At 40.3% G+C, this 15,741-nt stretch overlaps 1 protein-coding gene across 3 annotated transcripts in view; it reads left to right on the top strand.

Annotated features, from left to right (window-relative positions):
* The window catches only part of UBE2E1 (ubiquitin conjugating enzyme E2 E1), a 62,202-nt gene extending 49,320 nt beyond the window's left edge, over positions 1-12,882 (top strand). For all 3 annotated transcript variants that reach the window (XM_084619300.1, XM_084619301.1, XM_084619299.1), the window contains exons 4-6: positions 598-730; positions 10,701-10,848; positions 12,050-12,882. In XM_084619300.1, coding sequence (XP_084475426.1) covers positions 598-730; positions 10,701-10,848; positions 12,050-12,147 — 379 coding nt within the window. In that variant the 3' untranslated portion in view covers positions 12,148-12,882. The remainder of the gene's footprint in view (positions 1-597; positions 731-10,700; positions 10,849-12,049) is intronic.
* Positions 12,883-15,741: the final 2,859 nt, after the last annotated feature.

The raw sequence follows: 15,741 nt of genomic DNA, 5'->3' as shown, positions 1-15,741 counted from the left end.
AAAAAAATCAGTGCACAATGAGCATAATTTTTTTTCACTCGAATTTGTTTAAGTAAGTACCAGTAAGCAAGTTTCCAATTTTAATGTGGTCTGTGAGGTTTAGCTCATTGGAACCCTGTAATAAAGCTGTAATAGGGCTAACATGAAGCAGCCCTTTCTAAATATAGAATTTTCTTTTGAAGTTGTGTAGTACTTAACTACTGATGTTTCTTGTTGCATTGAACTGGTGCTATCTGAAGGGATGTGCATTTTTATTTTTGTTTGTAAGGACAAATGGGGAAGTTGGTACTTCTTCCCAACATCCAGATCCACAGAATGGGATTTAAAGACACACAAAATCATTTTACCTCCTTCTCCAGACCCTTGCAATACAGTGTGCGCCACTTAGTCTTAACAATGGCTCAGATATGCAGGTATAAGATTGTAATGAAGCTTGGAAACAAGCTATCTACTTTTTATTACAGTCCTAACCTCTACATTGTGTATTAAATATCACATTGTTGAGATTCAACTATCTTTAAATCTATGTTATCATATTTATTCAAATTGGTTTTGTAGCTTTACCTCCTAAATGTATGTATCCTTTTTATTGCACAGCGCTGGCCCCAAAGGCGATAACATCTATGAATGGAGATCAACTATTTTAGGACCTCCAGGCTCAGTATATGAGGGTGGAGTTTTCTTCCTTGATATCACATTTACACCAGAATATCCCTTCAAGCCTCCAAAGGTAAGAGAGACAGCCTAACACTTTACTACCCAGTGATCTGCAGGATGTTTGCAGCATACTCAACGTTCATGGGACACAGTCAATTTGAAATCCAGTTGATATAAGAAAATGAGTTAAACCTGGTTTCAAGAACCACACCTGGAATCCCCTGCCCAGTTTTGGTGGGGTTTATTTTTCAATCATCTCTTTTCTGTTTTTTTTTTTTTTTTTTTTTTAAGTATTTTTCCCTTTCCCTGTTGCACAAACATGGGAAGCTGACTTACTACACAGGGGAAACTATGAAACCAAATATACAAAAAGTGCTGTGAAAGAAAGAAAACAAACTGGAAAAATAGAGGCAAATATTTCTTTCTCTCATCTCTTTCAGTTACAGTAAACTTTAAGGTGTGTTTTGTAACAACAGTAGGTTAAAAGATTTCAAGCAGAAATATGGTTTTTAAGGCCCTGGTTCTTTTAGGGATTTGCTAATAGTTGATTTATGTGCATAATATCAATTTCTTAGTAGTGCTTTTCTGGATTCTGGATACAAGTTATATTTTGGAAGCTTGTCGTATTCTGTGTTGTTGGGTTCTATCACAAATCCAATACTAATGTAAGTAGATGTTCCTTTATGGTTCACACATGTTTGGGGATTCTTTAGGACAGTCTCTTAAGATAGGAAATTGCCGAATAAGGTTGCCTAAGGGTGGTTCCGGGTCTCATTGCTTTAGTATTTTTTTGTTGGCGGTGATGGTCATAAGGAAAATCCTAAGAGGATGTCAGCTGAAATGGATATATTCAGCAATGTTTCTTTCCAGTTGCTTCACCTTAGGCAGAAGTATGCTGCCATGAGAATCCTATATCCTATGGTGCTAAAGGATTGGTCACCATTTCATTGGCACTTTAGCTTGTCTATCCCAAAACGGGAAGAGCAAGTGCCATTAATCTCCATGAATGGGTCTGAGGCTGCAGACATAGAAGTTTTTAAAAATGAAAGTTGTTTCAAGTTCGGACTTAAAGTAAGCCAGTCAGTGTAAGAAACTTACAAAAAAGCCTATGACAGTGGCCAAAGTGTCTAGTTTTAGTATGTATAATGTAAATAATTTGTATTTATGGAGCACATTACATATTTAGAGTTCTGTGTTAACATTAATCCTCACACTATTCCTGCAAGATAGAACTATTATCACCATTTTGCAAGTGGAAGAGAGCGAAATACAGAGAGGGCGATTCAGGCTCTGGTTAGACAGGCACATGCTTAATTGCCCAAGGCCACCCAGAAAGTCACAGAGTCCAGATTAGAATTGAAGAGCTTTTGGCTCTTAAACTGTACTTTGTCCTCAAGGCTGCTGCTACTCTTCTGCAATATTACACCATGTAATTTCTCCAGTTCCCAAGAGTAGCATTACGGTGAGGCTGCATTTGATTTGTGTTGAGGTGAAAATAGTAGCTTGGGTTGACCCAATCTGTGCTTTGATTTTTTTTGTATTAATAACCTCTAACTGCTTTTTCCCCCCAATCTCACTTTGCAGGTGTGTGTGTGTATGTGTATATATGTGTGTGTGTATATATAGATATAGATACAAAAATATTACCTTATCCTACCACTTATCTTTGTGAGTCATGGGATCAGCTTCTTTATCTCTTTTTTCCTAATGCAATAGTGGTTTCACATCAGTGCAGTGACCAAGACGAAGCTCTTTCAAGTGGGACCTTTCCGGGGGGAGGGGTGTTCAGTTTCATTATATTTTCTGCTCTTCTTCCATATGGCTTAGTGTTCTCTTGGCTTCAGATATCTCTCTGTATTGTCTTAATAGCTCAGTGTTTTCCAGATCTGATTTGATTTTGTTGTTGTTGTGTTGATTTTTCACCAATGATATAAATGCTGGAGTGATCACAAACTTTTACTTTAAACTAGGGCTGTCAGGCAATTAAAAAAGTTTATTGTGATTAATTGCACAATTAAACAATAATAGAATACCATTTATTTAAATATTTTTGAATGTTATCTACATTTTCAAATGTATTGATTTCAATTACAATACAGTGTACAGTGCTCACTTTATATTTATTTTTATTACAAATATTTGCACTGTAAAAAACAAAATAAATAGTATTTTTCAGTTCACCTAATACTAGTACTGTAGTGCAGTCTCTTTATCATGAATGTTGAACTTACAAATGTAGAATTATGTAAAAAAAACAAACCTGCATTCAAAAATAAAACAATGTAAAACTTTAGAGCCTACAAGTCCACTCAGTCCTGCTTCTTGTTTGGCCAATCACTAAGACAAACAAGTTTGGTTACAATTTTCAGGAGGTAATGCTGACCGCTTCTTTTTTTACAATGTCACTTGAAAGTGAGAACAGGCGTTCGCATGGCACTGTTGTAGCCGGCATTGTAAGGTATTTATGAGCCAGATGAGCTAAAGATTCAATGTCCCTTCATGCTTCAACCACCATTCCAGAGGACATGCATCCATGCCGATGGTGGGTTCTGCTTGATAACGATCCAAAGCAGAGCAGTCTGGCGTATGTTCATTTTCATTATCTGAGCCAGATGCCACCAGCAGAAGATTGATTTTCTTTCATCGGAGTGTTGCTCTTTTAAGACTTCTGAAAGCATGCGCCACACCTCATCTCTCTCAAATTTTGGAAGGCACTTCAGATTCTTAAACCTTGGGTCGAGTGCTGTAGCTATCTTTAGAAATCTCACATTGGTACCTTCTTTGCATTTTGTCAAATCTGCTGTGAAAGTGTTCTTAAAATGAGCATGTGCTGGGTCATCATCCCAGACTGCTATAACATGAAATATATGGCAGAATGCAAGTAAAACAGAGCAGGACACATACAGTTCTCCCCCATGGAGTTAAGTCACAAATTTAATGAGCATTATCAGCATGGAAGTATGTCCTCTGGAATGGTGGCCAAAGCATGAAGAGGCATATGAATGTTTAGCATATCTGGCAGGTAAATACCTTGCAACACCGGCTACAAAAGTGCCATGAGAACGCCCATTCTCATTTTAAGGTGACATTGTAAATAAGAAACAGGCAGAAGTGTCTTCTGTAAATGTAAACAAACTTCTTTGTCATAGCGACTGGCTGAACAAGAAGTAGGACTGATTGGACTTGTCGGCTCTAAAGTTTTACATTGTTTTATTTTTGAATGCAGTTATGTAACAACAACAAAAATCTACCTTTCTAAGTTACATTTCACGAAAAAGAGATTGCACTATAATACTTGTATGAAGTGAATTAAAAATACTATTTCTTTTGTTTATCATTTTTAGAGTGCAAATATTTGTAATAAAAAATAATAGTGAGCACTGTACATTTTGTATTCTGTGATGTAATAGAATATCAATATATTTGAAAATGTAGAAAAACATCCAAAAATACCAATTGAAATTTATTATTCTATTGTTTAACTGTGTGATTAATCACAATTTTTAAATCGCTATAAAAATTGAGTTAATCGCATGAGTTAACTGTGATTAATCAAAAGCACTACTTTAAACATATTTGTACATTTTTTTTAGATTTTATTTTTGTTTTCCATGTCACTGGCTTTTGTATCATCAACAAAAATTGTACATGGTGAACAGCTAGTCTATATGTGCATTAAAAACATCAGAGGTCTGAGTTTCTACTTAAGTGCAAATCACTTAAATCCTTTCCTCATTGCCTCAGTTAGGCAGAGCTCCTCTAACTAGAAAACAGTCACTTTCATAGAATCATAGAATATCAGGGTTTGAAGGGACTTCAGGAGGTCATCTAGTCCAACCCCCGGCTCAAAGCAGGACCAATCACCAACTAAATCATCCCAGCCAGGGCTTTGTCAAGCCTGACCTTGAAAACCTCAAATGAAGGAGATTCCACCACCTCCCTAGGTAACCCATTCCAGTGCTTCACCACCCTCCTAGTGGAAAAAGTTTTTCCTAACATCCAACCTAAACCTCCCCCACTGCAACTTGAGACCACTATTCCTTGTTCTGTCATCTGGTACCACTGAGAACAGTCTAGAGCCATCCTCTTTGGACCCCCCTTCAGGTAGTTGGAATCAGCTATCAAATCCCCCCTCATTCTTCTCTTCTGCAGACTAAACAATCCCAGTTCCCTCAGCCTCTCCTCATAAGTCTCCTTATAATTTTTGTTGCCCTCCACTCGACTCTTTCCAATTTTTCCACATCCTTCTGGTAGTGTGGGGCCCAAAACTGGACATAGTACTCCAGATGAGGCCTCACCGATGTTGAATAGAAAGGAATTATCACGTCCCTCGATCTGCTGGCAATGCCCCTACTTATACAACCCAAAATGCCGTTGGCCTTCTTGGCAATAAGGGCACACTGTTGACTCATATCCAGCTTCTCATCCAGTGTAACTCCTCCCAGTTTAGTGTCATCTGCAAACTTGCTGAGAATGCAATCCATGCCATCCTCCAGATCATTAATGAAGATATTGAACAAAACTGGCCCAAGGACCGACCCTTGGGGCACTCCACTTGATACCAGCTGCCAACTAGACATGGAGCCATTGATCGCTACCCATTGAGCCCAACAATCTAGCCAACTTTCTATCCGCCTTACAGTCCATTCATCTAGCCAATACTTCTTTAACTTGCTGGCAAAAATACTGTGGGAGACCGTATCAAAAGCTTTGCTAAATTCAATGAATAACACATCCACTGCTTTCCCACCCATGCACAGAGCCAGTTATCTCGTCATAAAAGGCAATTAGGTTAGTCAGGCATGACTTGCCCTTGGTGAATCCATGCTGACTGTTCCTGATCACTTTCCTCTCCTCTAAGTGCTTCAGAATTGATTCCTGGAGGACCTGCTCCATGATTTTTCTGGGGACTGAGGTGAGGCTGACTGGCCTGTAGTTCCCCAGATCCTCCTTCCCTTTTTTAAAGATGGGCATTATGTTAGCTTTTTTCCAGTCTTCCGGGACCTCCCCCGATCACCATGAGTTTTCAAAGATAATGGCCAATGGCTCTGCAATCACATCCGCCAACTCCTTTAGCACTCTTGGATGCAGCGCATCCGGTCCCATGGACTTGTGCTCATCCAGATTTTCTAAATAGTCCTGAACCACTTATTTCTCCACAGAAGGCTGGTGACGTCCTCCCCATACTGTGCTGCCCAGTGCAGTCCAGTCTGGGAGCTGACCTTATTCGTGAAGACAGAGGCAAAAAAAGCATTGAGTACATTAGCTTTTTCCACATCCTCTGTCACTAGGTTGGCTCCCTCATTCAGTAAGGGACCCACACTTTCCTTGACTTTCTTCTTGTTGCTAACATACCTGAAGAAACTCTTCCTGTTACTCTTAACATCTCTTGCTAGTGGCAACTCCAGGTGTGATTTGGCCTTCCTGATTTCACTCCTGCATGCCCGAGCAATATTTTTATATTCCTTCCTGGTCATTTGTCCAATCTTCTACTTTTTTGTAAACTTCTTTTTTGTGTTTAAGATCAGCATGGATTTCACTGTTAAGCCAAGCTGGTCGCATGCCATATTTACTATTCTTTCTACACATCGGGATGGTTTGTTCCTGCAACCTCAATAAGGATTCTTTAAAATACAGCCAGCTCTCCTGGACTCCTTTCCCCGTCATGTTGTTTTCCCAGGGGATCCTGCCCATCCTGCCCCATGCTTTGATAAGCATCCATAAATTTTGGTCAGTCTATACCACTGATGATTTTTTTTCTTGTTCTTACATTAACAAATATGGCTTATGCTTTAATACCAGATAGTTAACCTTCTGTACTGAAAATCGGTCTGAAAAAAGTTGTTTTCTCAGGCTACCCAATTTTCATCTCCCGTGCTCAGAGCCAGTGTGCATTTGCAAATTAGAATGCTTGAACTTTCTGTGAATTTGGTCTTTAGTTCATCAACCTGGAAATACTCATGCTTCCTTTTTGAAAGGTTTTATGGTGCATTTTAACAAACTGCCACCTGAAAGCTGGGGAGATAGTAATTTAGGAAAATCAGAGCTGAAGGTCAAAATAGTGAAGTATTAACCCAACAGTGGGATGGAATTGGAGGCTGCTTATGAGCCAATAGCAAAGTCTTGCCTGGGAACTGTACATGCATTGGACTTCCATTCTTCCTTGCCCGCCCCTATCCTGAATGGAGTGATCTGTTTTTTCAATTTCCTGTATCACCAGGTGAGGTCACCCAACTGCTTGGCCTGATGTACATGACGTAGACTAGGAAGCACTCATTGGGGTATATGAAGCAAAGAAATAGATGCCTTTTTGGTTTCTGTATATTGTACCTTTTAAAGCTTTTGATGTGCAGAGATCAGCAACTGGTTTTGTTCTCAATTGCTGTTGCCTGTTACAGAGGAGAGAGAGAAATACTGTGCTGTCTCCTGGAGATTATTTTGTTGCTTCCATACATAATATGCAAAAGCATGTACTTTTGTTCAACTGAAAATCAGAGTTATTTATAAAGAATGAAGTGTAATGTCTCCATGAGAGAGCATAGTGTGGGGGTGTCTCTTGTGTCACAGGCTACTGTGCCTCTGAGAACACAAAGATTGCAGCACTCTGCATAGCAGGCGAGTTCTTGGAAACTTAAAGATGCAGTGCCCAGGAAACTAGAGGCATTCGTTTCGTAGTTATGCATGCCACACCCCTACCAGTGCTCCCACTCAGAGACTGAGTGAGAGGGAGGGGCACGAACAGTGTTTTTTCACATTGCTGAATGCTAGAAGGATCCAGGAACGCAGTAGAACAGCTATGAAGGAGGACAGACGAGTTTAACATGTAGGCCAGTCTAATCCCAGAAAAAACACTGGTGCATTCTTCTTATGCCACACGCCTCCTGAATGTGTCAGAACTACCCTTGTTACCAATAAACAGACAATGAGATTCATGGGCATGGACAGCTGGCAAATTCTGAGGATTTAGGGCATGATCTGACAGCTCTTACTCAGGTGAACAGTTATAATTCATGGTCATTGGGAAGTTTAGAGGAGTGAAGTTTTGGAATAGCCTTCCAAGGGAATCAGTGGGGGCAAAAGACCTATCTGGCTCTAAGATTAAACTCGATAAGTTTATGGAGGAAAGAAAAGGAGTACTTGTGGCACCTTAGAGACTAACCAATTTGTTTGAGCATAAGCTTTCGTGAGCTACAGCTCACTTCATCGGATGAAGTGAACTGTAGCTCATGAAAGCTTATGCTCAAATAAATTGGTTAGTCTCTAAGGTGCCACAAGTCCTCCTTTTCTTTTTGCGAATACAGACTAACATGGCTGTTACTCTGAAGTTTATGGAGGAGATGGTATGATGGGATAACATGATTTTGATAATCTTTATTATGGTGATCTTTAACTATTCATGGTAAATAGGCCCAGTGGCCTGTGATGGGATGTTAAATGGGGTGGGATCTGAGTTACTGCAGAGAATTCTTTCCTGGGTATCTGGCTGGTGAATCTTGCCCATATGCTCAGAGTTTAGCTGATCGCCATATTTGGGGTCGGGAAGGAATCTTCCTCCAGGGCAGATTGGAAGAGGCTCTGAAGGTTTTTCGCCTTCCTCTATAGCATGGGGAATGGGGTCACTTGCTGGAGAATTCTCTGCTCCTTGAAGTCTTTAAACCACGATTTGAGGACTTCAATAGCTCAGACATAGGAGAGAGGTTTTTCGCAGGAGTGGGTGGGTGAGATTCTGTGGCCTGTGTTGTGCAGGAGGTCGGACTAGATGATCATAATGGTCCCTTCTGACCTTAATATCTATGAATCTGTAAGTAGTTCCATTGACTTCAGTGGCACCACACACGTGAGGGAGGGTTGCAGGATAGACTTACTGTTCTCCAAAACATAGCGTTGGGACACTTTTTAATGTGTTTCTTCTTAATGTGAAGACATAGGCTACATTCAGCCTGGGTGCCTAAAATTAGGCTCCGAAGTATGTACTTAAGAATCTAAATAGAAGTGGATTGAATTTGCAGAAGTGCTGAGCTCTTTGAAGTCAATGGAGGCTACAGTTGTGCTGCCCCTTTGGAAATCTGGCTGCTTTTCATGGATTTAAAAACCTAATGTGAAAGAGATCTTAGTATCTGGTATTAAAGCATAAGCCATATTTGCTATTCTGTAAGAACAATGCGGAAAAAACATTGGTTCTCATACTGACTTTAGACACCCAAGTTTGAAAACTTTGGCCATGGCTTTGATAACATAAATTACTGCACTGTTGATTTTTGAATCTGTAGCCAGACCCATGGAAACAGTATTGACTTGCTGTGTGGCCTTGGGCAAGTCACTTGAACTCTTGAACTTTTATTTCCTCATCTTGAAAATGGGAATTGTGGGATTATATAAATTCTATGGATTTAAGTGGAGTGAACAGGGAAGAGTTATGGCAGCTAGTAAATACAATCCATACCTGTTCTGCAATAGGGGAAGCAGTATTGCCAACCCCAGACGTTCAAAAATCATAAGTTAAGCCCCCAACATCACAAGATTGGTTTTAAAATTATGATTCTTTTCATTAAAAATGTGGGGTTCCTTTATTTGCCTTCTGGTTTTTAGGGTACACTTAAGTCACCTTTCCAAGCTTTTCTCTGCAACCATAAGGTCACGGAACCTTTTTAATTATTTTACATGAACGTGAGAATTCTCACAATCACTTTATCTCCAGAAGCAAAACTGCAAATATTACAAGACTTAAGATAAAATCATGAGATTTGGGAACTCTGAAGAAGGGAGGCTTGAAAAGCATTCTTCACCTCTGGAGTACTCTCATACAATACAACTTTGACATATTAGTTATCATCTGGTGGCCTATTTGAAATTAATTTGGTCATTGCCTTGCCATGCCGAACAGACAGGTGTCCATATCTCTCACCACTATGATAGTGCTCACCATGATAATAATTAGTGCCCTCAGTACTGAGACCCCTTTTGAAAGGGAGTGGAGACAACCATCCTGCTGACCCTAGAATTGGTTTCTCCAGGTCCAGATTAGAGAAATGCAGGAAGGTTTTTTCTACTGCTTTGGTCTCATTATTTTACCTGTTCTGAGTTGTTCCACAGCCTTAGAATTCTAAGGGAGCTGCAAAAGCCCCTCACTGCAGCAGCCATCCCAAGAGTGGAGGCCTGTCTCCTTCTGACACGGGGGGGATTCAGTGGGAATCTGCTACAGATATTGGCCTGGATGTGCTGTGGAGCTCTGTGGGCTCTTTGATAGACAGGAGACTTCAATTTTCAACATCGCACCTTCCTATACAATCCATTTATGTTAAAGCATGAGACTAAATTTTCTTCTCCACCTTTAACTGAAATATGATTTGCATTCAAAATGAAGAGAATTGTGCAACAAAAAGAAATGTTCCATTAACAGGGAGTGATTTTTGTGGGAAACTTAGTATGGAGAGAAACTGACCATCCAGGTTGATCTTATGGTTCTTAAGAAGCATAAAGAATTCTGTTTTATCTGTACAGTTTGTGCAGATATAAAGTATAGCTTATTACTTCTAATTTTCATTTGCAGTAAATACTTCATCTTCTGTTACATTCTGTTAAATTTAAGCTAAAGTTAATTGAACTATTTCATACTTTTCTTCTACAAATGAAATGTAACCACTGTTTCTCTCGTTGCATAAAACAATCTGGAAAACAAAAGAAAGATTAACACAATAGTAATGTCCGCTTGTCGTTTTAAAAGCGGATTTAAAACTGTTGTAATACAACTAGTTGACACCAGAGGGCAGCAGCACACCAGGAATCCGAAAAAAAAAAAACACACCCAGTTTTTTTTTTTATTCTGATAGGAAAGATATTAAATGGCACACTACATCTGATTCAGCTTTAGTATACATTTAAAGATTAACTTTACAGTTTAGCCTTGCAGAGCTGGAGTTACTTTTAATCTGAATTAAATGTTGGGTTTCCTATCCTTTTTCTGTTTAAATCTGTAAAGTCAAACTTATGACCTGTGTAGTTTTACATGTTAGCAAACAATCTTGTAATTGTGGTTTTTCTAGGTTACGTTTCGGACAAGAATCTATCACTGTAATATTAACAGCCAAGGAGTGATCTGCCTTGACATTTTAAAAGACAACTGGAGTCCAGCACTAACTATTTCTAAAGTTCTCCTCTCCATCTGCTCACTTCTTACAGACTGCAACCCTGGTAAGTCTCACATACCCTAACAGATAACATCTCTATTGATACGGCTCATCTGGCATGTTAGTAACTTACATCCTGATCCTGCATCATTAAAGTCAAAAGGAGCTTTGCCATTGACTTCAATGAGCATAGGATCAAGCTCTTAGAGAAGAGAATCCCTATGTCCCCACAAGATAGCCCAAGCTTTCTGTTCTCTTTGTGGGATAATAGAAGTTGTTCAGATATTCTGTATATGTCTGTAATCTATCTGTTCTTACACTGCACTGCAAAGAAAGCAGCAACCAGAACAATCCTGGACAATCAATCTGTAGATTGAAATTCCAGCTAAAAACAAAGTAGTGTTTTAAACACCATATTTGTGTGGGGGGTCTGCACCATCTGAAATTCTAGTGATTTGGTAATAGACTAGATGTATTTAAAAACTACCACCACAAAGAAACTTCCAGCCTGTTATCTTCTCAACTTTTCCTGGAAGCTCCAGTTCAGCTTTACAGTAAATTATTCGAGAATAAACTTCCCACCACCATATTTATATTTTTAGGAATTTATCTTATATATATAAAATGTAATTCCTATGTCAGTTAAGAACTGTTTTTAGTACATTTAATACTTCCCTCCTGTGTCCAGCTTAGTTAACAAAGTATATCTCAGTAATATAAAATAAGCAAAACTTATAGAAATTCTTCTAACTTTTATAGAAGTGTAGTAGCTAAGGTGTTATGCTCTGTGTACTTCACCAAAAACACCTGATCTAATCTTTTCACGGAAGCCAGATTTATATTGATATAGGTGCATTTAGTGTCTGAGACATGCATACAGCTTTAGAAATGGTAAAGGAAATTGAAGCACACAGATCAGGTAAAGTTTACAATATAACCTACAAGGATGGCAAAGCATAAGTATCTGTTTTTTTACCTCCTTAAAACTTGAATTAGTGAATCCCCATCCCCCCCCCATTGAGCAATCACTTATAAAGCACCATAAATTTACATATACAAATTAAGACCTGTTCTCTACTTGGAAAGTCTAATAATCTATGTACTATACAATGGGTCAGTGTTCCACCATGTATTCTCCCCGCTTCCCCGCCACCACCCCAATGAGTGCTTTTGGGTAACCCATCAGACCAATTCTCAACTTTTTCTTTTATGTTTTTCCCAGTTCTCTTAACTAAAATGAGCAGGAACTTTTTTTTCCTTTTCAGCTGATCCCCTGGTTGGAAGTATTGCCACTCAGTATATGACTAACAGAGCAGAGCATGACAGAATGGCCAGACAGTGGACCAAGAGATATGCTACATAAAATGGATTTTTGTTAAACTCTTGCATTATTTGTCTGTGATGGAAAGAGCTGCTTATTGATTTTGAAGTGGGGGGAGGGAGGGTGCTGGTAAAGAGTAGGGTATTTCTATAACAGATTTTATTCAGTCTTTTATTTCCTAAGATTTTGTTGTTGTAACTTAAGGTATCTTGCTACAGTAGACAACTAGAATCGGGAATAGCATATTTTAAGACTGTCATTAGTTCAGCAATATTAGCTCACATATAGTAAAAAGAAGAATGTAAACTTAAACATTTTTTTGGTTCAGTTGCTTGCGATATGTAAAAGATAAAACAGCTTAATTTTGTACAGGTACATATGTTGACATTTATGTAAAAGTCCTTTGAAGACTCTACACACTGGGTTTTTTCTTTTTGTTTTTGTAAAAGATGTTGGGATTTTTTTCCCCTTGGGAGGGTGTGCTGGTATTTAACAATTCCTTTTTAAAGACTCATCTCATGATATGTAATATGGAGGAGTGGATATATGGCCTCATATAGGAAATGAGAAGTAGTTAATGTATTATTTTATATGCCAATCTACCTTTGTGAAAAGAATAAAGGTTTTAATCAGGATTTATGGCAACCTGTAGTGAAATACCTTAAGCTGTTTAAATGTAAGGCGTGGAATAGGAGTCACTCAGTGGATTGGTTGTATGTTGTGGGCTACTTAAGTCTGCATTTGTTACTGTGCTAATAAAAATATGTAAAAAAATGACTCCCGCTTAGTGACCTGCTTTGTTGTTTTGCTGAAAAAACTTCTCCCCACTATGTTTTGATGAAAGACCTATATTCAGTACCCACTATTTTTCCTTGTAAGCTAGCTGGTGTCTGAAAGCATTCAGGGAAGAGTTCCCTGCACTGATTTATCAATGGCAGTAAACTTGCCTAGATGGGTGCTTTGTAGTAAGCAGCTCCTACTGCTTCCATTTTTGAAAGGCTTTTTCTACATTAGTATGTACCGGCTGATAGCACATGAATAGAGAAACAGGGTGGGTGAGGCGATATCTTTTATGGGACCAACTTCTGTTGGTGAAACAGACAAGCTTTTGAGCTTACACAGAGCTCTTCAGGTCCGCCACAACACTGCCTACCGTAGGAATAGTCCAGCTCCATACAGTAGAACCTGAAGGGGTCTACATAGCATCCCTGCCCCAGCACATTGCTGAACATTCCAAGCTTCTTAACTTTAAGGTTAACTGCTCCCAAAACTGGTTTTGAAGTGCTGCCTATTACCTAAAACTGCAGAGAATGCAGCTGGAACAGTGAGACTAAGGATGGGCTGCAGGTGAGCCCCTGAGGGGAATGTCTGTCACAGCTGTAATATGAGAGAGGGAGCTGTACTTCCAGTTGGAGGAGGAGAAGGAATGGCATCATAAAAGAGATGGGCTGCAAAACTCATTCCTGATAATGCCACTTGTACAGCCAAGTAAGGGATAGGGACAACAATCTAGCTGTAAGGGAGCTACGTGATCAGTCTTCAACAGGTATTGAATCAATGGTAAAACAAAGAACAGAACACACTAGCCTTGCCTCAGTCCATCCCCTCCCTGCTGTAGTCACTGAACCACACTCTCAACAGCAATAGTTCACTGCCCATAGAAACCTACTAATCCTGCAGAAAGCTGTACATATATGCAAGTTTCACTCGGACACAACACCAGCGGCTCTGAACAGTTTGAGGGCTACAACTAGATCAGCTACTTTACTGCAAGGGACTGTAGTATTTAGAAAGGACACTAAGCCTGAGTGGCTAAAAAGCAGTAGGACAGACCTGTAAAGAAAAGGGCTTTTTTTTTTAAAAAAAATGCCAGTATCTAGTCTGACCAAATGAAAAGTAATGTGTTGGGTTTTCTTTTGCTTATGTGGTGACCAACTACTACTTAGTCACCCTGTCTAATCCCTAATGCCTTCTCACTTAAAATGCCACAGCGGTACGGCTGTAGTGCTTCAGTGTAGCCAGTCACTAAAGCAACCTCTGGGGTTCTCCTGTCATGTAGTAGATCCATCTCCCTGAAAGATGGTAGCTAGGTTGACAGAAGTTTTCAGTGTAGACCAGTTAGAAACCACCTAGGTTCTTAATGCCCAAGCAGAGCAGTGCTGAGTTGTTAGTTTGGCCTGGCCTACACTGAAAAGTTACATTGCATAGCTGTGTGGCTCAGGGGTGTGAAAAATCCACACCCCTGAGAGATGTAGTTAAGATAACCTAGTGCTGCCTACAGGGAGGGTTAGATCAACAGAAGAATTCTTCCATTGACTTAGCTACTGCCTGGAAGGTGGATTGCCAATGAGAGGACTCCTCCCAGTGCTACAGTGGCAAATTGATGCCATACTACCACCTGATTTCCTCTGCTTCAGACAAAGGGATCAGGTCATTTGGATCACAGCAAGGGGAGCAAACAATATAGAACTTTCTCTGTAGCAGGGGTGTCTAACCTGTGACTCTGGAGCCACATGCGGCTCTTCAGAAGTTAATATGTGGCTCCTTGTACAGGCACCGACTCTGGGGCTGGAGCTACAGGCACCAAGGGGCATTCACTGCTCAACCCTTGGCTCTGCCCCAACTCCACCCCTTCCTGCCCCTCCCCTGAGCCTGCCATGCCCTCGCTCCTCCCCACCAGAGCCTCCTGCATGCCACAAAACAGCTGATTGGGAGATGTGGGGAGGGAGGGGCTGACTGGCAGAGCTGCCAGTGGGGTGGGGGAGCTAACAGGGGGCTGCGGACATATTACTGTGGCTCTTTGGCAACGAATATTGGTACATTCAGGCTCCTGCTCAGGTTGGCCACCCCTGCTCTATAGGATTCAGGCTATGCAGTGCAGAAGTGGATAGGGTACAGATCCACATGGTAACACTGTACTCTCCAACCTTAAAGGTCTTCTGACATGCTAGCATTATTTATCTTGCCTGCTTTCTCTGCTCTCTAATACACAACACCCACTTATGTGGTGACTTCATAGGTAGTATTTGGTTAGACACCTGGCAAGCCCATGTGGCTGATCTGAGATTGACTCATCTGCCATTCTCAGCATGGGTTCTCCACCTGCTGCTATGACAGCAGGGGTGGCACACCCTACTTCCTCTGTTATGGGGAGATGGGAGTGCCTTAAATTTGGTAACATGGGGCAGGTCAATGATGGCATGTAAAAGCTGGAGAACCACTGCTGGTAGAACAAACTAGTCCTATCTTCATCCCACTTCCAAAGCCAGTCAGTGGTCTCCTGCAAACACTCCATGTGTGGAGAAACATGGAGGATTCATGTACAGTCAGCAGGAAGTTAAAGTGGGTGGCGTTCCACTACTGCTCTGCTAGTACCAAAGCGCTTAGTCAGCTGCAATCCTTCAACAGAAACACGTGCAAAGTTCTAGCAGAGTGTAGCAGGAGCTTGCTCATTCATAAGGAATAACTGAAGATGTAATTGCTGACTCTCTTGTCATACGCCTTGGGCACAGGAAGAACAATGATCCAGAACTACCTCACGGGGCAAGACAAAAAACAGGTTCAAGTATACAGGTAATCCAAGTTACTCCATCATAAAAACTTGCTTCGTTTTGGTAAACTGTATTATTGCACCAC

Source organism: Lepidochelys olivacea (genome assembly GCF_965140295.1).
Source record: "Lepidochelys olivacea isolate rLepOli2 genome assembly, chromosome: 2".
Classification (NCBI taxonomy): domain Eukaryota; kingdom Metazoa; phylum Chordata; order Testudines; family Cheloniidae; genus Lepidochelys; species Lepidochelys olivacea.
Note: the sequence above shows the minus strand (reverse complement) of the source record. Positions and strands in the feature narration are given on the sequence as shown.